The sequence below is a fragment of the Apostichopus japonicus genome, chromosome 20, assembly GCF_037975245.1.
Source record: "Apostichopus japonicus isolate 1M-3 chromosome 20, ASM3797524v1, whole genome shotgun sequence".
Taxonomy (NCBI): domain Eukaryota; kingdom Metazoa; phylum Echinodermata; class Holothuroidea; order Aspidochirotida; family Stichopodidae; genus Apostichopus; species Apostichopus japonicus.
Window position 1 is genome coordinate 10,990,204 of NC_092580.1, and position 21,933 is coordinate 11,012,136.

The 21,933-nt window shown below is 37.6% G+C and overlaps 2 protein-coding genes across 2 annotated transcripts in view; one reads left to right on the forward strand and one right to left on the reverse strand.

The window, feature by feature from the left end:
• Positions 1 to 7,899, forward strand: part of LOC139962196 (ras association domain-containing protein 1-like) — a 37,956-nt gene extending 30,057 nt beyond the window's left edge. The window contains exon 7 of the mRNA XM_071962180.1: positions 342 to 7,899. Within this exon, the coding sequence (XP_071818281.1) occupies positions 342 to 503 (162 nt within the window). The 3' untranslated portion in view covers positions 504 to 7,899. The remainder of the gene's footprint in view (positions 1 to 341) is intronic.
• Positions 7,900 to 8,232: 333 nt separating this feature from the next.
• LOC139962195 (probable E3 ubiquitin-protein ligase makorin-1) lies at positions 8,233 to 21,162 on the reverse strand. Its single transcript, XM_071962179.1, has 7 exons — positions 20,732 to 21,162; positions 17,856 to 17,981; positions 17,179 to 17,414; positions 16,244 to 16,470; positions 15,596 to 15,810; positions 15,101 to 15,211; positions 8,233 to 14,399 (listed from the first exon to the last, which is right to left on the reverse strand). Exons 1-7 carry the CDS (start codon positions 20,848 to 20,850, stop codon positions 13,898 to 13,900), a joined length of 1,536 nt encoding a protein of 511 aa, XP_071818280.1. The 5' UTR covers positions 20,851 to 21,162; the 3' UTR covers positions 8,233 to 13,897.
• Positions 21,163 to 21,933: the final 771 nt, after the last annotated feature.

The window sequence follows — 21,933 nt, forward strand, 5'->3', positions numbered from 1 at the left end:
ACCATTGAGCAGGTGACACGCCGCAACATTTTATCGGAAACACGACTTCAGCCCCTGACTCTCTCATATGCAATAAATAGGCTAGGATACAGAGCAGCTTTGAAACCATGACACGTCTAGGATAATCGTTTCCCGTTCCCGTTCTGCAAAATTATCTCCCGAAGCTGTTAAGCATCTGTATGGACTTTGATGCATAAATCGTTAACAACAACACACATGTTGGCGATGAGAGAAATCGGACCTGCTCGCTTTCAGCCATAAAGCCTCCAATTTCTAGTTATCATTATTAAACGTGTGCGATCGCTTAACTGTTCTTGTTTCATTCATTTCTTGCTCCGTAGTGGGAAGCTTTCACCGTCCCCGAGTTGGACAACTTTCTGAAAATCCTGGAGAAGGAAGAGGACGAGTACATCGAGCAAGTCAAGAAGAAGTACAACCAATATCAGACGGCCCTCCAAGACGCACTCAGATCGGCGACATCTCCAGACAAAGAAGTAGAATAAGGCAATGAGGGGGGCGTAGGACAGTGAGGAGGAGGGAGGACGGTACGTGTCCTGTTATGCATATCTATCAAACGACAGGTATTCACTGGCAAGAAAAGAAACCAAGGAACACAGCCGTGAGAACGGGTCGCCGTTTGTGGTAGAGAATTGGCAAGGATGACAGGGAGGGGGGCGGGGGTGGCAGGGGAGGTAGGGAGGTTTTGTTCAGACCATAAGAGCGGAAAGATGGGTTGAAACTTGATAGGGAACATTCAAATGTAGCACACAGTTTGAAACTTTCATTTGGTATGATGGAATGGATCTGTGAGGTATGGAGAAGGGAATGTACAGCAAGTAAAATAATACTTTCAACATTTTTCGTTCAAGTCTAGTCAAGATCAATTCTTGGGGAAAGAATGGAATAAAATCTGCCAGTCTTATCAACAGTAAATGATCTACCTTTGCTGCAATTTGTTATTTGATCATATTGTGATTGTAAAGTACATTTTGTTTTTTCTCCTCTCTCTAATCAGACTCACCTTGTGGTTAAATTTTTTTTTTTTTGTTCTTTTCTCTGACATTTAATAGTTATTCTAGCAATTTGCAATACTTAAATCTGGCTACCTTACTGGATTTGCATAATTGCCAGTTGTCATTAACTAACTTTTTGACAAGAATATTTCTTTTAAAAAATTCCTCTGTCGTTAGAAGGAGGAACCATGTAAGCAAATTGTAGGCCCCACCCCCCTCCCCACTGTTCTGTTCTTCTCCCGTGGCAGAAACGTTAGGTTAAACGTACTATCAACAGTGATATTCAAAGTTTCTGTATCCACTGAGGGTCCCCTTTTACTGCAGAAGGTGTTGCGTGATAAATTAAAATCAGTTTCCCTCCTCCCCTTTCCCCTCCCTAGCTGAAGAGGTATTGACTAAGTAGTAGTAGCATTGCTATCTTTCCAACAATTTTTTTTTTCTTTCATTTTCAATTTCAGTATATTTTCCAACTTGAACTACCAGATCTTACATATTTCATGTTTCTTGTGTTATAAATGTGATTGCTTCACTTGTTTGCTGTGCCGACCAAACTGATCTTAGGGAGCGAATGTTTGGTTATGTGTGTGGTTTTTTTTGTGTTTTTTTTCTTTCTTTCTCTCTCTTAAAGTTTTTGATGTTTATTTTCATTTTTTGGACTGTGTGTATTGATTCTACATTTCTTTCTTAGCATTAAGGTATTCTTAGCAAAGTTGGTGAATGTGTATGTATGTCTGTGTGTGTGTGTGTTTGCTTTTATCTTTGAGGGTTTGTTTTGAATGATTGGTTTGTGAATACAGCATTTTCGCATTGAAGTCAAAGGTTTCCTTCCATACCTACGAGGCCATACAAACCCACAAAATTGGCCTCGCTGTGTCAAGTTGTTTCAATTAAAAAATAAACAAATTTGTTTGTGTGTGAATCTGTGTTCCCTGTGAGCTTTCAAACAGATACCATTTATACTAGCAAATTCGTTATAACTTCAAGGAAAATATAATCAATATATAATCATTCACTAATTTAGCGATATCTGAGGCAAAGCAAAAATTTTGTATGAGTCGATGGAGTTTCTCTGAACTCACCAGGTTTGGCAAAACAACTGCAAACTAAAGATCGATTTTATAAAATGCTGTGTTCAAGCGTGGTGCAAGTTTGAGAGTTTTAGAGTGCAAGAAATTCAAGAGTTGAGATGATTTCTACACCTGTAAAATACTTTGCAATCGTTACTAGGGCTAAGAGCAATTACGTTTTCTTCTTTCAAGTATACTATTCCGTCCTGTCGGTGAGACGTCACTTACCGCACACGTGTCCATTCCGTTAATGTCTCCCAACTATAGCTTTCCAATTGTAACACTACAGAAACCCTGTTAGTAGAGAAAATCAAAGTGCGTATGTACGTTGATTTTAACTAGTATGTATGTATGCAATCAGGATCGGGATAAGGTGGATGTGCGTGAGGATCTAAGGGGCTGCAGGTTTCTACCTCAGTCGGAGAAATCATAAAAAAAATCACGATGCTTTCAAAAACCAGAAAAAAAAGGGAAAAAAAATCAGATGAGTACATAAATTAGGTACTTAATCTTTAATATAACTACAGCAGTTCTGACCTACAGACTAGACAGGCTGTTCTTACCTCTTTCTGTTTGGTCACAGAAAAATCCTGGAAACTTCACGTTAGACCAACAGCCAATCACATATTGGTATCGATGTTCGGCTTTCACTCTCAAGATTTGATAATCTGAAACGTCGTGAAATTTCTCCGCCCCGACGATACTGAAATTCTGTCATTTTTTTCAACGCACATCGTCCACATTGGCACGTGTCGGATTGGCAGAACGAGAAAGCTTTATAGGTTTAAGGTAATAAATGTGTATTGTACAGTAAGTGTGTATCGTAAATGCGTATCGTAAATGCGTATCGTAAGAGTGTATCCTAAGTGTTAAATAGACAGATCTAGTGTGAAATAATGTTGTGTACATACTTTGTACATTGAAAGTTGTTTTTCTATCTTATATAAGAATGTAAAAACCATTTAAGCCAATATTAAGTATTCAAGTTAATTTAACCTCGATTTAAGTAGTAAAGTACTAAGGAACCCTGCAAAGGTTATATCAGCTAGATGTGAGCAGTGCCTCTACCAATGTGTCATGTACTATTAAATCCACTAACCGTATCCGAATTGCATCATAATACTGGGTTTAGTAGGTACGTCTACCCCGATACCTATCGCATTTATCTTGTAACATGTTTTGAAATTAATCGATGCCAAGAAAATCTCCAGGAGTTTGTTTAGAATTTTTTGTGAATGTTAAATGAGTGACTTTTTAAAAAGTAGTTAAATTTGAGTTAATGGTTTACATTTGGCTCGGGCATATTTTGTGCACGAAAACAGTTGGAATGTCACTGTTATTAATAGGAGGGATTAAAAGAAGGGATTATATAGTAATACAGAGGCTTGTCAAGTATTGTGTTTCTCGGAAGATGTAGATAGCAGGATGTAGATATCGGGATGTACGTTAATGAAAAGAATTGAATACCAAATAGAATACTTATTTTGATTTGTATCCATGGAGACCTTAATTTGCAAAGAAACCTCCTGGCCGTCGTTTATGTCACAATGTCATTTCAAACCTCTCAAGATCTTCCTGTGAGGATATTTGATTGTTGTTTGAAATGGTATTCACCCTTTCAAAACAATGTATTTAAAATTGTTGAATTGTTTTGAAGCATCAACACCTGTTTCAGCATCAGTTTGTGTCACAATGTCATTTCAACCTTTGCAAGATCTTCATGTGACGATGTTTGATTGTCTATTGAAATGGTATTCACTCTTTCAACACTTCGTATTTAACGACGTTGAATTGTTTTGAAGCATCAACATGAGGATGTTGATTTATGTCAATGTAACCATTTCAGGCTCTTATTTAAAGATGTTGGTCTTAGCTTGATATAATCTTCTAATTATTTGAAAATCTTCTCTGAGGGGAAATTGAATTGTTATGCAAGATTATTCATCATTTCAACCTCTTTATTTAATGAGGACGTTGAATTGTGTTGATAACAACAACGGCCGTTTCGACATGTTGAGGAACTAGGCACGAGGACTTCAATGTGGCGAGATGTCCTAATTAAACAACGACACATTTTGCATTTCAACAAAACAACAAACCTGTGTCAACTTCCTAAGAATGTACTAAAGTTTCATTTCAAACATGGATGAGCTTAAATTTTTTTTCTTTTATCTCGATTAGAAACTGAGTGTGTGACTGTGTAAAGGTGTCAGGGTATGTGCAGCTGTGAGTAGTATGATTTCCTTCTGGAATTTGCTATGAAGAAGAATTGTTGTATGTATGTGAAAGAAAGTGTGTGATTATTATTATTATTATTACTATTATTACTACTACTAAGGTTTTGTTTTATTTATTCATAAGTTTTCCAAGTATACAATTAAGATTATTTTTGTATTCCATCGATATTTTGTGTTATTCTACCTCAGGAGCGTACCACCTGATCATTCGAAAGAGACCAAATGGAAATAAAGAAGAGAATTTGAACAAAAAAAGATAAAAAAAATGGGGGAGTAATACTCATGGAAATAAAACAAAGTTTTCTGCAAAACTAACATTTTTAAATTGTTTTGCTGGAATTCTGCATTAATGTCATAAAACAGAGTCATTTTTGGGAGGGAAAGCAAATCTTTGTACTAAGCCAAAATGCTGAAATCGTAGCAACAACATATTTTCCTAGGAGCTGAACTGGTTAAAACCATGACTTGCTGGTATGCCACCGAAATTTTGTGCGGCTTCCGTCCGTACAGAGTGTGTAACATGGGTTGATGATATTGTCACCATGGTAACATAACATATATTAAGCTCAATATATACACTCGGATGGTCGCCTCTGTATATTCTAGTTGTTCAGTGATGCCTGGTCTTTCTCTTAAAAGCAATAAACTGGAACAGAGAATCGGGCGACTGTGAATTTGACGGATGGCATATCCAGGGTTGGGTTGTTGCATGTATGGCATTTGTGTTGCAGAGTATAGAAATGTGGTTTTCAAAGTATCCATCTGTGATATGTTATCAGTCAAATAGGATCTTGCGATAGATTTTCATTCTTGTGTCTGGAAATCTATCGGAGTCGATGTGGTTTTCTTGACTTGACTTGACACAGTGTGAACGATCGTAGGTACACTGTGTAGTTTTGAAAGGAGAGTCTTGTCATGATCGAGAACGCAAGTCTTGTTTCCTTGAGTAAACAATACTGATCCTGTTATTAATCATGTATGGAAATATTAAACTACTCTGATATCGTGTGGGATGTAAGATCAACAATAACTTGCCAATCAAGTATCTGGCTATATATCAATCTGTATGTATGTACGTATGTATGTGTGAATGGTGAGTGACTGAAACCCAGTAGGGCACACTTTACTATTATCGTCAAAGTGAGCATTTATTTCAAAGTGAGATATATCGCATAATGGTGGGTAATTTGTCCTCACTTCCAGACTTCAGTATGCTGCATGGGTCTTTGGGGATGATGGTTTGGTAATTAATTATGATAAATGAAGAAGGTATGAATTTTGAAAGTTTGGTGACTGTTATGAGTGGCATTAAATGTAATAAGTATATACTATGATTTTAAGTTCCAAGTACTTTATTTAAGGGTATGGCGTCTGTTTATGAGTACTGTTTGCATGATTTGGGTGGTCTGTTGTGCGTGAATCTCATCATAATGATTGGACATGTTTTTTAGGAGCTGTGAGACCGATTTGAGTCATCGGATACCTGTCGGGAGTACTCAGACTACGAGTACTAGAGCACAGGTACAAGGTCACGGATATGAGTACAGGAGTCACGAGTAGAGTACAGCAGAATAAAAAAAATACTCGTATACGAGCACAAGCTCATTATGGAGTACCACAAGTATGTAACGGAGGTGGCCAGTATTCTTTTACAATTTGCATGGTATCTCGTTGAGGTTACTCCTTCGTGGTGGCACTCTTTGAGATGAGAACGGTGTCTTTAAAGTTTTCTCAACGGTTCTAGATTGGTTTGGTCAACAGCATGTGTGCAGAGGTTTTAATGATTTTGAATGGTGAAATCCAAGGTGTGTTATATTCGGGTCTGAAGTTTTGTCTGCGTTTCGAATGGATCAGTCGTGTGTTTGGTGCTTTTAAGCTACGTGAAGCATGGGTACTAATTATTACACGGTAATCAAATAATGTACAATATGTGTATGATATGTAAGATGCAACATTGTATATATTATAACTTTTGTTTTTGTTTTTTCCTTCTTCTTGTCTTTTCATTGTGCAGATACGTTGCACACATTTGTGTTGTTGTTGTAGGTGGGTTCTTTATAACAGATGGGTCGATAGTTTTTATCTGGTATTTATACTTCAGGTTAAACAATAAAACTTGTCCAATGGTAGTAATGTGCCACACAAGCCTTAGGTTATTTTACCCTTTGTTGCCATTTTTAATTTTTTGTTTTTTAATCGAGGGTAAATATACACATGGTCGCAGCCCTTGTGAATGGGATTATGGGAAGGGTTTTCATAAAATAAGAACGGTTCGGTAGTGTTCTTGTTAGAGTAAGCCATACGGTCATTGTTCCACCTGTCTTTAATGACATGGTTAAACATCAAAGCAGAGTTTAAAGGAGAACATTGCATCTGAGTTTATAATGAGTTTAATTTAATGAGTTTATAATGAGTTTAGTGCAAAATGGCATTTTGGTTTAAAGTCAAACAGTGTAGCCGGTGTTAAAATATATAACACGAGTAAACTTTACGTAGCCCTGTATGGCTGCTATGCGTCCAATTTTCGGGCTAATGCTTGTCCATAATTAAAACAACCTTGGCGTAGCCCTGTATGTTTGCAGTGTATCCAATTTTTGGACTAATACTTGTCTATAATTTATACAACCTTGTTCTTCCCTAATTTGTGAGATTGCTTTGATCTCCAATGTGAGAATTCGGAATGGGCAACCCGTATTGGCTAGATCAATCGTACCAAAATGTGCTAGATAAAATTTTTCTATCACTGAATGTTTAACTCATTTTGACCTCAGATGTAATATTAACTTTTCTAATTTGGTGACATGATCGGATCGTGTCGTGCTTTGAAGCGAGAAATTGTCATCAAAGCAGTTGATGAAATTTAATTAATTACAGTGGGTGATGACTGCTCAGACCTACAGCATGGAGACAATTAAATACTTCCAGTCACCTATTCATTGTTATGTCGTTTATACAACAGCTTTCGATAGAAAAAAGGAATGGCCAGTCCTGTCGTCTGTAAGTCTCTTTAAAATCATATTGGAAATGTACAAACAAATTATTGACGTTTCCAGCATTCCTGGTCACTTTATACCACCAAACTCGCAGACTTTGTAGAGTACGGTAACGCCACATCTTTCACGACTAGTCAGATCTCTTGGCTTAGTATAGCAGACGAAATTGACATTATATCTTCTACTTCTTTTATAACATTCGAAGAATGTTTTCGGCTAGGAAGGCAGTTTTTTTACTCAAGAACAAAACAAAACCAAATCAAAATACAGCTGTTGGACTGAAAAAGTGATAAGCTCTGAATAGGTGAATTAGAGTGGTGTTAGTCTCCAAATGACGATGAAATGGGTTCGGTCATGATCTCTCTTGGGATGTAATTTCGCAGAGTAACATTTGTAACAAAGAGTAATAGGCCACAAAGAAAATCCCATGAGAAGATGGATAAGTCAAGTATATCCACCTCATTCTGGTGTTGCCACGGTTTTAGGTTAATATACACTTGAATATTGCATCATGGGAAATCTGCAGGAGCGGCGATCATATTAAATTGCTCCTTGTTCAGTTTGATTTCAATAAACATTAGCAACGTTACTTGTCGTTTTGTTTCCGTTTTCTATTCTTTCTCATTTTCATGTAACGTTTTACATGTTGACAAATGCACCTATTATATTTCGAACAATAAAGGTTTGTGAATCATTTGTACAAGTTTAAACATTTATTGTAAATGATGAATTGTGAAAGTAATAGAGTTTGATAAATATTAATCAGCAAAAGAAACCCTCATCATCCCCCCCCCCCTCCCCTCTATGCAACAGGTATATGTTTGTCTCCAAGATTGAAATATACTGAGAAACTGTCATATGCAGTCAAAATACATAAAACACTTTCACAAAGTATCAAAAAACAAAGGTTTAACACAATTGATGCAATTTAAGAAAATTTTTATTTTGCTTCAAAGGAACAAGTATCATATTTCATCTACAGACATGCATTGAACTTTAAAAGGGGTGGTATCGTGTGAAGTGTATAATCCACAGAGTAAATAGAATGAATGGCAAAATACTGTCAACTCTCAAAACATTTTGAAAAGCAAGGAAATGTTACTAACAACTTTCTAGTCCATGGTCTTCCTTCCTTCCTTTTTTTTTTCTTTTCAAATTCTCTGGAAGATAAACTATAAGGACCTCTGTACAGTAGATCTGATCTGGATCATTCTGAAATGGATCAGATCCAGATCAAAGAAAAACTGTTTGTTAACACAGTTGTCTTGTGTGAAGATACACAACATTGCATCCTTGAACTTTTGTACATAAATACAAGAGATGATGACCTTTTAACAACGACTCAAATTTCGGTCAAACCTGGATTGACCGGATAGTCACGACATCCAACCATTTATAAACTGTAAATTGTACATCAATCATGTCGTAACTTATAAATGTGTTCGCTCATAGTTTCAGCAGATGACACATCAGTCGTGCAAAGAGTAAATGTCACAGCACTGTAAATGTATGTTATATATTAAACACATTGTACAGACAGTTACATCAGCAGACTACACTAGAGGACAGTAAACTAAAAGTATCTGACCTTCGATAACGGTCCTGATGCGACCAAACAATCCCCCGTTTATTCGGAATAAACTATAAACCGTTAAATATTCCCCTCATGGCTACAGTGACTATACAGCACACAGTAGGGTTTCCAGTATTTGAAGTCACCTTTGCAAACCTCAATTTTATTTTTAGCATGCTGAAGATTACCAGAAGTTTCCAAATCGATTTTCCATGAGTATCTCAACTACGTCTTAAACTTGCTTCTGTTCAGAAGTTAAGAATCGTAAACTTAGACAACTCATGTGTTTTCGGGGTTGCTCACATATTAAACAACTGAAAATAAAATCTCAATAGGATGCAGTAACACCAATACAGTTGAAGATCTTTCAAAGGTAGTTGCTGACCGATCGTCTGGTCTCTCTGACTTGAAAAGGAAAACAAATTGTTATTGTACAGTAGTTGCTTATACTACCTGTGTAAATAAGACAATGTTGACTTGAAGCTTTGGAAAATAAAAAATTCTAACCGACCATTGACAAAACAATCAGTGTGAAGCATGCCCAAGAAACTTGGGAGAGAAAGACTTTAGTTTGAATATTCGGTGAAGTTTAAGACGATTGCTCGACCTTTGACCCAACGATCCACAGAGCCGTGTTGCATGTTAAATAGACAAGAATCAGTCGATATGAATCGGAAGAATCGATTCGGGCTTATATCGTACCGGTTCAGTAACTTACGATGAATTTTAAACAAATTTAAACAAAACTTATACATGGAAGACGTGTTTGCACTTTCGAGTTGGGTAAAAATTTGACAGTGAAATTTTGATGGCAAGAAAACGAAGAAAGAAAAGAAGAAAAAAAAATTGGTGGAGTAGAGACTAAGTACCATACTGCCTATGTGTTATAATAAATAGTACAATGTAATTCATTTATGTATTGAAAAAAAAAACATGTTGATGTCGACACAACCTAATTTGTAACAGGTTTTTCTTTAATTTTCTGGTTGCCCCCCTCAGCCAACCAAACTGTCTTACTTATGCTGATATGATTGTACAAAAAAGTGGAAAAACAACAAAAAATGACAAATATTTACACTTAAGGGGAGAGATGTGTTGGGTTTTAGTGTATAGAACACCAGGCTTTGGGCCAGTCAAACTCCCCTTTCGATTGGATCATAGGCCCTACGAAGATCTTTGTTTTATTTCAGTTATACCGACCAACTCACGACAGGGAGTACGTCAAATAGCAGTATGGCATCTATGCGTCTCCTGACACATAATCGAAACCGACAAACACCACACATTAATAGCAGACTGCATTTATAACGCACTAACATTCATGGGTGATTGCCTAGTATAGTTTACCATAAACCAGTGGTTACAGAAAGCAGGCCATCAATGATTAGCCCGACCCCCACCTACTCCTTTCCCCCACCACAAACAACTTGAGGGAATTAGCCTTTGAACGGTATTCATCAAAAGCAATCAGCCAACAACACCATAATGTGAAGAAAACTGAACATGTGGCATTCACTGCCACCCTATATTATAATTACAAAAATGCACCAATCATTATACCATATCCCCTAAAATGAAATTTGAAAGTTAACTTTCTTTATAGGTAGCTGGTACAGGCAAGAAGAAAGGTTAAAAAGAGAAAGAAGTTAGGGTCTCTAGACAGAGGTCCAGAGCACAAAAAGTCCCAACATAGAAGCATCATCATATATATAAACTGAGTACATTCACTGTCCTAGTCTCTTCCCACAAATGAATGATAAAGTGACAGTGTAGCCATGGTGACATATATGAGCAGTGCTGAACACCTTTCAGAGATTAAGGTGGAAAGTGCATACCACTAATAAATCAATTGTTTATCACTACAAGTCATATATGAAACCCTTTTCTTCCCACCAGAACAAATAACTTTCTAGATATCTTCCCATCCCAACACCCCATCCCCACACCCCTCCCCTTCAGTCCCCCAACCAAGAAAAATACATCTCAAATATGAAACAGGTTTTTGTTTTTTGTCATTAATTATTGCTTAATAAACTAACAAGCTTATACATAGAGGGCTTGGAGGTGAAAACCTCACAAACTTCTACGGAAGTTATATACCGCCGACGAAAATTACCAAATGAACATTTTTTGGCTATGACCGACCCGTTTGATAGACTCGAATAATTTAATAATAAATATAGAGGTGAAAGGTCACAGAGATAAGAAAGAAAAATGTGGTTAATCGTTGCAGAAGAAAACTTATTCGTGCTTTAGAATCAAGTCGTCAGGTAACGTTCATCTTCGATTATATTAATTTAATATTTACGAACTAACCATTTGTAAATGGAGATGCTAAGTTTCCTGTTTTCTGCAGAACCAATGAAGTTCTACATAACAATACAATCAATAGTTCAAGTTTTACACTCTATGCATTTCCCATTTTCCCCCAAAGTAGCTGATCTTCACACAGAGACATTATTTGCCACCAATTGCAGGGATAAATAAGGGATAAATATACTCTTTTTTTATAATCAATTAAAAAGATTGAATTTTTTATTTTGGCTAAATTTTGCAGTACTTAATGGGAAAATATATTCATAAGTGCAGAGTAAACATGGTTTAATGCATCGAGGGAGGTTTATTGGTATTGGAATTGTTACCCATAGGCACAAAGATATTAATGGTATGGATGAGTAGTGGAGAAACACATCAACTTACCTATAACTGATGTATTGCTGTCAATACGTAACATATTTTGTCATTAATATGTATCAATACGTAACATATTTTGTCATTAATATGTAGAGTATTTTTGTGGTTAAAACAAAATGTACTTTACTGTCAATATTTAACGTATTCTGACATTTATACATAATTTATTTTTCATTAATAAGCGATGTATTTTGTAGTAAACAACAAAAATGGGACGTTTACTCTTAAAACATAATGCACCCTCATTTATACAAATATGTATTTTTGACGTTGACTTTGACATCATTCACAAGTTAATGCACAATGTACTTCCATACATTATGAACAACATTGGCACATCACAGTGCAATGAATCTTTGCACCAGCACTTAGACCGTATTGACTACACCAACCCATCTTTAAAACCATGTGCAGGCCTCATAATGTGGGCTATTTACTGGCCAAATGTCAGTGGATTTCCCTGGTTTGCCAGTAGATGGTTTGTCAGTGGATGGCACTAGAATTTTGTCTGCCGGTAGACATTAAGAACATAACCACACGATAGGTGGATAAACAGGCATCAGCTGAAGAATTGCTATCATTGTTTCCGTACCTAACGTAAGCCCTGTATTAGGGATTACTATCAGCAAATATCTTAAAAAATGCCTGGTACGGTTTACTGATGTGTAAAGCTTGTAATTCAGGAAAATGACAGTGAGGGACTTGATTTTGGTTTGGTCAGTAGATTCATTTAAGCACTTGCATTTTGTAGCAAAGTGGCTAAAATTGGCAAAATTCTAGTCCTGATGGTGTTACTACGATGTAACAAATTCTCTTTAGGCATTTGCTACAGTAGTGGCTGTTAGGCAAAGAACCATTTATCAATAATCAAATAACTTAGACTACAGGTGGTATCGAAGTGAACTTTATACAATAACAAAGAAAGAAAAACTTTTTTATTTTTTAGTTCTATTTTAACTATTTTATTTTTTAGTTAAGTTATTTAAGTTTTAAGTTATTTTTTAGTTCTATTTTAACAACAATAAATATAGATTTCATTTGTTTTTATTTAGTTATATTTTTAGCAATTTCCTTTCAAAGGTTGACAGAAGCATGACTAGTGCTGAAAATGTGAAGTCTTGAAAGTTCTGCTAAATTGTTGTCTACTTTGAATGGCATTAATAATCTCTGAGGAGATGCAAAAAGAAAACTTGTCGAATATGCTTTTTTATCGATAACTAAGTTTCAATACACCGTGCCTATATTAATTAGGGTCTTTCAAACATTTGGTAAAAAGTTGACGCACAATTCTAACTTGTCATTGAGAAATCAAAAACCTCAGTGGCAGAAAAAATGGGTGTGTGCTAGATGTGATAGGCTGTCTAGACTAAGTAAAACAACAAAACAACACACAACAGAACAGAAGTGATTGACTAACCTAACATACCTTGACCTTTCTGATGAGGGGGGGGGGTGAATGGGAAGTGAAGGGAGGGTGAGGTTCTATGCCAATAAAGGTTAGTATCCTAAAGTAAAGGTAACTATGACATACAAACCCCAAAAGGAAGCCCTTACCCTTTCTTTCATCTATTCCACTAAACTCAGTTTTTCAAGCTATATCATTAATTCAATAAATCACTAATACATGCATATACAATGTTTCTGCACTGCTAACTACAACTGTAATTATTATAACGATTATAATTAATCGGCCACTTTCTTCTTCTTCTTCTTCTTCCTTTGTTTTTTATTACCTTAATTTTTCATATAACCCTTAATTTTTTTTTCTTAATTTTTTTTGTAAGTGTGTTAACCCTTTTACTATTATTATTATTTTTTTCAGTTATTACCATTCTATTTTTCTCTATGAAGTAATAAAAAAAATTGCATTATTTTGGTGGATGCCTGTACACCCGAAAAAATCTTGAGAAAATGTCAAATGAGATGACCTTTTGATTTCAAAAACCTTATAGAGTCCTAATTTAGGATGAAACCATTCCCCCTATCAGGGCATAATCAGTCAATCTGTACTGTACTCGTCTGGTTAAATTTGTTAATGAATACTCCCTCTTAACTAATTCCTCCTTCTAATCTCTTGCAAGCATTTCATATCGGCCACGATACCACTACTGATTTCGTTTCGGATTCGAAGGAATCGTCGCATATCCGTAGCTACGATACCAGACAGATTCCAGTCGGATGAAAGCCTTTCAGATGATGACGTCAGTTAGCACCACAAAATTCTCGCAGATTTATCCACCGTCTAAAAACTGATAATAATCACCTGAGATGAACTGGAAATGAAGATTCTACCTCGCCGCTCCGACCTCCGCCTACTTCTTCAGCTGGTGTCCGAGCCGCAATCGTTCTCGTCTTCCGCTTCCTCTTCTCTGCTCCGAGACGTCGTCGTGTTCTCCTCGCGGCTCCTGTGCTCCTCTCGCCCCCGTCCCAGAGTCGCTGCCGCGGCCCCTACCAGGGTCAGGCCCAGCATGTTGATCCCCAGCATGAGGTCCTCCACGCTGTCGTCGTCGTCCGAGTCGCTGCCCCCGAACAGATTCCGGTAGAACAGGTAGTCCTCGTAGTCGCTGTCCTCAAAGTCATCCCAGCTGGGCCCGAAGAGGAAGAAGTCGTCGTCGTCGCTGTCCCAGTCTTCCCGCTCCTCCAGGAAGTCCCAGAGGCTGACGGGGTGGTGGGTGGTCAGCCTGCCGTTCGCGTTGCCGTACCTGCGGACGGCTTTGGATCGGTCCTGCAGCGTCCCGTCTTTATAGGCGTGGCGATAGAAACAGTTTGCGCCGAACGGACACTCGCCTCTCCCCTCGTTGAAGTACTTGCAATCCTTTTTGCTGGAGACGAAACGGGAAAAATGTTCGCTGAAAAAAGTATGTACTACTGTGTCGGGACGAACACGACCAGACATCGTCTTCTGCCGGTGTCAACCTTTTCTAGGCGACCTCCTAAGTTAAGATATATTCACCAAACTTAAAATGGACTTTTGCAGCAGTTGGACAATTATGACAAGTCTTTATCTGTAAATGCTCATCTTGCGATACCAACTTTAAATACTAAACGATATTTCGGAAATGGTTCACGTAAAATTGTTTCCATCTGGGAGAATAAAGGAAGGGGGTGGAGAGGGGAACAGATATGATTACCTATTACATGCATGGTGTCATTTTTGAAAGCAACTCACGTGGCATATGGCCCCCTCCCAACACCATACACAATCCAAAACCCCTCATCATAGTGCTAATATGCATAACGTAGGGCCTGTGTCATTGAACACATGCAATAAAGGTATTAGCATGTGAAGTTTGAAAAATGTTGAGATTAATATTTTCCAAGGGGTGACGTAGTGAGGGCCACTTATAGCGTGGGCACTTTGGATGTAGGCACTTCGGAAAAGGAATCAAAATTTTTGCCCAGCGCCCAAATGTTCTGCTTAAACATCTCGCATACCAATTCTTCCCACATCACCCCCTCCTTCCTTCCTTCCCCTCTCAATCCCCCCCCTCCACCACATAACAATAAGGAAGATGGTACTCACCTCAAAGCATCCTTGTACTTATCTATCAAGACCTGTTTCTCTTCTTTATCTTCGATCCAAAATTCGCTCGGGCAGACAAAGTTAGATGGTACTCTGCATACCGGGCATGCTCTGCAGAACAAGAAACAACGAGCAACAACATCAAAATTTGCAACCGGTTTGTACTTTCCTTTATACTATGTCATACCGTAGTTGTTACACATTCGGTATAACCCTTAATCCACATCCAAGACTCCCATTCCGTGATTTATTAATCGTTCGATCCTACATACATACTTTTGTGTCCCACAAAATTTTAAATGAAATTTTTCAATGTTGTTTCATTTGCAAACCTGGTTACACACTTGTCATCTCTCCTAGTGCCAGCTCTTGCCAGTTGGCTACTGCAATGGATAATGTTGCCAGGTGCCTTATAATCCTTCCTTAAAAAAACTATCAAATATGACACAGCTAGATCTTGTACTTTTTGCCTCCCTTTAAATTTCAGAATCTCACCTGACGACTTTCTTCTCGCACTCCTTCGACGAACGCCATTTACGTATACACTCGAGGCAGAAGGCGTGCGTGCAGTTTGTGAGGATGCCAAACTTTTGATCTTTGTGGTTAGTCTTCTCCAGGACGATCTCCATGCAGATACTGCAGCTGACCGCTTCGCTCCTCTGGAGGTCAAAGGATTCTTTCATGGACACCTCGTGGTTCTTAATACATTCCTATTGGATGGAGAGAAAAAGAACAGGTGATCCTACCACTGAGAATTGACCATGAACCCCCCCCCCCCCAACACTTCTTGGTGTCAGTGTCTGTAGTATGGTTGGAAAGCCAATTTGCTGAAATATTGTTTCTTTCAATCGCAGTATCACTAACACCGTCTCCCCTGCACACCAACCCAGAAAAAAGGGAGGTCCATCCGGATAAATTAAAAGCCAGCTAGGTATCAGCATCAACCATGACAAATTAAAATGTAGAGTAAATATTACATGTTTGTAGTGAGTAACCTACTCCCTCCCTCCCTCCCCCACCCCATCCCCCATCCCCTCACCCCATCCCCACTCTCCTTCCTGTCTGTAAAAGGACTGAATCAACCGAAATAAAAAAGTCTGTTTAGTACAGCATACATATTTTAAAATCCTCAGCAGTACTCACTTCTTTATGCTGTTGGTTCTGTTCCGATTCAAAGGGGTGCAGGCAGGCCATGTTGCAGAATTCGCAGACTTTGCCGTGGGTGTAGCAGCAATTATCGCCATACCTACAAGTACCCTTGATGGCAAAAGGACAGAGAATATCCTTACTGCTGATGGTACCGTTCGGAGTTTCTTCCTCTGGGGCGTTCGGGTTGGACTTCTTGGCAGCAGAGGAATAACTGGATGGGACTGCAAAACAAAGAGTTTATCATGAGACATTACTGACCTGGTGAAAAGTCTTCTTTTATTTCCAGACTACACATTCCCCATTGGAAGGAGTAGCTGGTTATATCTCTTAACTGCCATTTCCACTTTCCACCAGAATTACTAATGCAATGACAAGAAACTTTACCCTGGGGATTTTTTTCCCTTTGTCCATAAAGATGGGTTTACTAGCTAATAACTATTATCAACAAAAAAAGACAATTTTTTTTAAATAGATTCAGCCCCAGATGAAGGAGGCAATGCATTACTAGCCGAGATAGAAGTGTGGTAGGTTACATTTCAAAGTGATTTTATTTCGATATTATGAAAATGAGGAACTTGGCATTGAGGCAAAAAACCTGCTGACTCGAGTAGAACAGGAATTGTCTGTAATTTATTGAATGGCAACCTATGTTTAGGTTGACCTGGAACATTGTGAGATATGAATGATCTTGAATTGTCGCTATACGACTATATGACAAAATCTGGCAGGCAGTTTATACTACATCTCACAACTAGCGATTTGGCAGGAAAACCCTTCTAAATTCCAGCCTTTTAAAAAAAAAAAAACAAATATTTTAGACAAACTAAAACTCTAAATTTTATATAAAGAGACACAATTATTCTGTTCATCACTACTCCGTCCACAGAGAAGAATGTTTAACGGGATAAGGAAAGATGAAAATTTCAAACCATTGGGGGATCCCTTGTATGGCTGGCCTGGTATAAACTCTGGGACGTCGATCACGCTTTCGAAACTGAACTCATTCTCGGGGAATTGTACAGGTTCGGTCTTTCCACCGGCTTTGAGCGGTGTCAGTTTAAATGGTGGAGGCGGTGTAGGAGATGATCGCAACGGGGCAAGTTTAGTTCTTTTGCTTACAGCTTTGGCAGGTTTTGGCTTTGAAGCAGGACTTTCATGTGAAAATCTGATGGAGGAAGAAAAGATGAAGATAAAAAAAAAAGTTGGACTTACTACACGTTTAACCTCGTCTTCCACCGATGTGAAAAAAGGTATTGTGTAAATTGTGATGAGAATCACTTTCCCAACCCAAGATGAGGCCATCAAATCATAAATGAACCTTATCGCTCGACAGCTCGATAACTACTTCCGCCCACAGATTTATATGCAAGTTAGAGGTAATTAGTAACCATTTACTTGTGTGTCAGGTTTAATGTACAAACACAACAAGCTACTTAAAAATAATAAAAGCACTCAGTTTGCCGAGCAGGTCAACAAGCCAGTGTCCAGAGGGTAATCAAATGCTGACCACAAGGGTATAGTACTAGTACTATAACCTAGACATTTTCTCCTCCACACATTCCTGACTCCCTGCAGAGTTCTACAATAGATACAGTTCTATACTCACTTGCAATTTTCCCCGTAGAAACATTTACCATCTTTGTAATATTTACAGACTTTGTCTTCAGTGTTTGATCTGTCGTGGGCATAGTTGCAAGTTTTACCTGCCTTGCAGAGGCCGTGGATGAAATACCTGAAAAACATCACAAGAAAAGAAAAGAAAAATAGAAAGGGATATGATGTAGATATAAAACCCCAAAACGAAAAAATGTGAAAAAAGGTTCATAAAGGACAGATGTTTAAAGTACAAAGATACGATATGACGTGAGTCTGGGAGATGTATATCTATAGTACAAGTTTTGTAACCTCTGTCAAACTTGTACAGGACATTATGCATGTTACTGTTTACGCTTTTGTTTTAATCAAAATCACACACAATGTACTGTACAGTCTCCTCATGTTTGATTACAGCATATATTGCATAGACAGTGGAAGTAGTCAGAATTATCATCATCTTTCAAACCCTTGCGAAAAAGCTTTAGGGTAATAACCAAAATTTGGCAATATAAAGCGAATGGTGAAACAAGATGATTTGTTGTACATAAATATCTCAGCTTTGACAGATCCATGTTCATAAATAAACTGATACAATATGGACCTGGAAGGTATTTGTAAGAAATTTAAAAATTTTAAAAAATTGTAAGAAACTCTATCAACATCATTCAAACCCTTGCAAAAAGCCTCAGGGGATAACCGACATAAATTTGGCAATATAGGCTGAATGGTGAAACAACATGATGTGTTGTACATAAATATCTCAGCTTTGACAGATCCAGGTTCATAAATAAGCTGACACAATATGACCCTGAAAGGTATTGTAGGCCAATGATGACTGGCTGAGAAAAGATTGGATTTTATCTCTTCACAGGTGGAAAGCAGTCTTTGCAATGTCAGTCAAATCAGATCAGGCTAAACTGAAAGAATACAAATATATACTGGATAGAATACACAGGATCTTGATTTATGTTGTATGATCATACTTGTAAGTTGAACAAACTTGGGACTCAATTGAAGTTGGGATGAGCCTGTCTTATGACAGGCCAACTTTACTGCAGAGTTGATCTGCACTTACAGCACAAAAGAAGTCCCAATAATTCATGCATTTATTCATACCTACTGTACAAAGTTTCAGTGTTTTAACCATGAATTCATTATGGGTAGTCGTACAGTGGTATCTACAAGTCTCCTGTGTGAATACTTTCAACCGGTAGAGCTGACTTATAAAGCAGATATGCATGGTTGTGGGTATTTTCCATATAATACAATAACCGATTAAAACATTCTAACATGTTATGATAGGATGAGTTTATTTTTTGCATTTAGGACTTTATTATAAATTTCTTTGTCAAGTTATTGTCAAATATGATATCTCTATCAACCTTTGAACATTGTCTTCAACTGTTATCAAAAGACACTGAATTATTGTGTAAGACACGCCTAAACAAGGCTGTAACTTTGGCCTGGTTGTGTTGAAAAGTCAAACATTTAAATTCATGCATAGATATCAGGGGATGCATAATAAACACAACACAAGTAGAGTAAGATTTCTAGTAAAATCATTATTGAAGAGATCCAACACTATTATAATGTATTCCCAATAGATGGATAACAGTACAGTACTGTGTAAATAAAGTAAAATGCAAAGTAATGAAGTTAAGTACAGTATAAGAGTAAAATGTAAAGCAAGTATCACAAAGAGGAAGCTGGAGTAACTCTGTGGAGAAAGCTTCCCTGCATCAATTTATACTTTCCAGCAAACAAAGCTTAAGATAAATCCCTGACCACACAAACAGCCAACAAAAGAAGCACCAGTGGGAAAAAGCTAGAGTAGTAATTCTCGCCAGCTAAACCTGAACGCTACCCCTAAGACCAGATAAACAGGAAGGACATACCCTATTGTGTTGATAGTTTATGTCAGCTAAATGAAGATGACCAGGAGAAAATAAAAGAGTGGTCTGAATCTACTGTATATATGTGATACATACATCTCCCTTCTATTGACACTTCACAGGAAAATAAAAGGTGATCGTTTTCCAAACTGTGTCCAAAGCAACCTAAGCCTACATCTATCATCTGGTCTTCTTACCTAGGCTAGTTGAGGCTAAAATTAGCCTTGCTAAGGAAACAATGATCATGAATATTTAAGCTAACTGTTACCAACTCAGTCTGAACAACACAGTGGCAGTTTGTATTTCGAATGGCCTTTTTTATTCATGAAATTGAACAAAAAAGTAAGAAACCAATTAAGTAGCATGATGGTTTATAGCAAATTTGCAATATTAAGGGCACTAATGTTCTTTTAAAGGATACGGGTGATGAAGATCATTTCACTGATTTTGCTGTTTAGTTGCTCTTTAGGAATGTGATTCCATCATTGGTTTGACCAAATTCTGCCATAAATAGTGAGAATTATATTTTTATTGATCAGGAGTCAAACTGCACAAAGCAAGGAAAATTTCCCTAACTAAGTAACCATACTACTAGTTCTAGTCTAGTACTGTAGTACTACTTCTACACTAGCTAGGTCTAGTTTGAATAAACAACTCATGTAGGCTATGTATTACTAATAGTAATACTACTAATGATACTATAGACCTAATGTTAGTAGCCTACTGCCTAATGTAAAAGTTCAACAAAGGTCTCGTATAATTGTGTAGCTGGGGTTCACAGAGAGAGCCTCCGTGCTGGCCTAGTATCACAGAAATTCATTTCCGTGCATAGTTAACAGTAGTAAGATCTAGCCTTCTAGTTCTAAGTTAGCATTGGCCAAACGTAACTGTAACTAAGGCCTAGACTAGCAGGGCTTGGGCGATTGTGTGAAAGTAAGGTCTTATTTAGAAGTCAGTGTAAATCAGATAGTCGATCGCGACCTCCGTGGGCTACCTGCAAGTTATTTGGCTTTGCCAGTTCCTTCTCGGTGCTAGTCCAGAATTTGAGGTAGCCATCCTTCGACAGTGATATCTCAAGGAATGAGTATTATTGACAGTGGTTTTGCAGTTCATTCGACATCAGATCACTGGAATGTAACACTGGCAGAACGACAGCTGTATCGACTGTGTACTGTACAGGCTTGACAATACCTAAACTCCTGAGTGTTAACCATACTTGCTATACATAGGCTCTTTTTAAGTCGTCTATATAAGCGGCGGATTGACGGATTGCAACACAGCTAATAAAGCTTACTCAATTTTTTTTCATTCAGTGTTAACAGAAGTAAGAGAATTTGGAGTATTAACAAATCTTGTCTAAAAGTTTAAAATAGCAAAATATAAAGTTTCAATTGAGCTTGATCGGGTTTACACACAAGCCTTTCCGAGGAATTGAACCACATCGGATACGCATATCCCAATTAACGCAAACGTCTTTTGGTGCAATTACCCCACCTCATCCTTCCCTACATAAAATATTTAAAAAAACTTATTAGCACAAATTTGCATGTAGACCTTGTCATTGACCTAATTTATGATAGCCTTAATATATGGCTCATCATACGTTAAGTATTTCACGTCTATGTTTTTGTTGCTGTAGAGGAGGGAGATTATAGAGAAGGGGGGGGGGGGAGATCGGGCCGGCGGGTGTTCCCCTGCATCGTGTCGGCTTCAACGACCTCAGGATGGCCACACCATATAATTGCTTATGTGCAGACTATGATTTACATCGTACTCGAAATTGACACGTACCCTTCATTTATGAGATTGTATCTGCGTTAAGCTTACATGGTGATGTACAGCTAGTATACTTGACAATCTCTTTTCATACATATTAAGATTGCGCAAGTTGACATTGGAGTTTAAGTTGCGTTTGTCATAGTTTGACCTTTCGTTGATCTATTCGATATAGTTACTATGGTAATCATACATATTTTGATAGTGCTGAACAACAGGTGTAATGGTATGTGGAGTTAATTCAATGTCGCATTTGCATAATTTGACCTTTAACCTTTCGTTCTGACAGATCTGGGAGATGCAACGTCTCATCATGGGGTAACTCTCTATCAAACCGCTCATTAGCCGTTTAGGTTTTTTTTAACACAAATATGCATTTCATATCTGTTCACATGATAGTCACATATTTTGCTAGACACA

What these genes read in the sequence shown, in the direction of transcription:
- LOC139962195 (XM_071962179.1), bottom strand. Translation starts at nt 20,850, where the DNA reads ATGAACTGCAAAACCACTGTCAATAATACTCATTCCTTGAGATATCAC. An exon ending in TTCTACGGGGAAAATTGCAA is followed by an intron (nt 17,415 to 17,855) that starts GTGAGTATAGAA and finishes TTCCTCCATCAG; the next exon opens with ATTTTCACATGAAAGTCCTG. An exon ending in AGAACCAACAGCATAAAGAA is followed by an intron (nt 15,811 to 16,243) that starts GTGAGTACTGCT and finishes TCCATCCAATAG; the next exon opens with GAATGTATTAAGAACCACGA.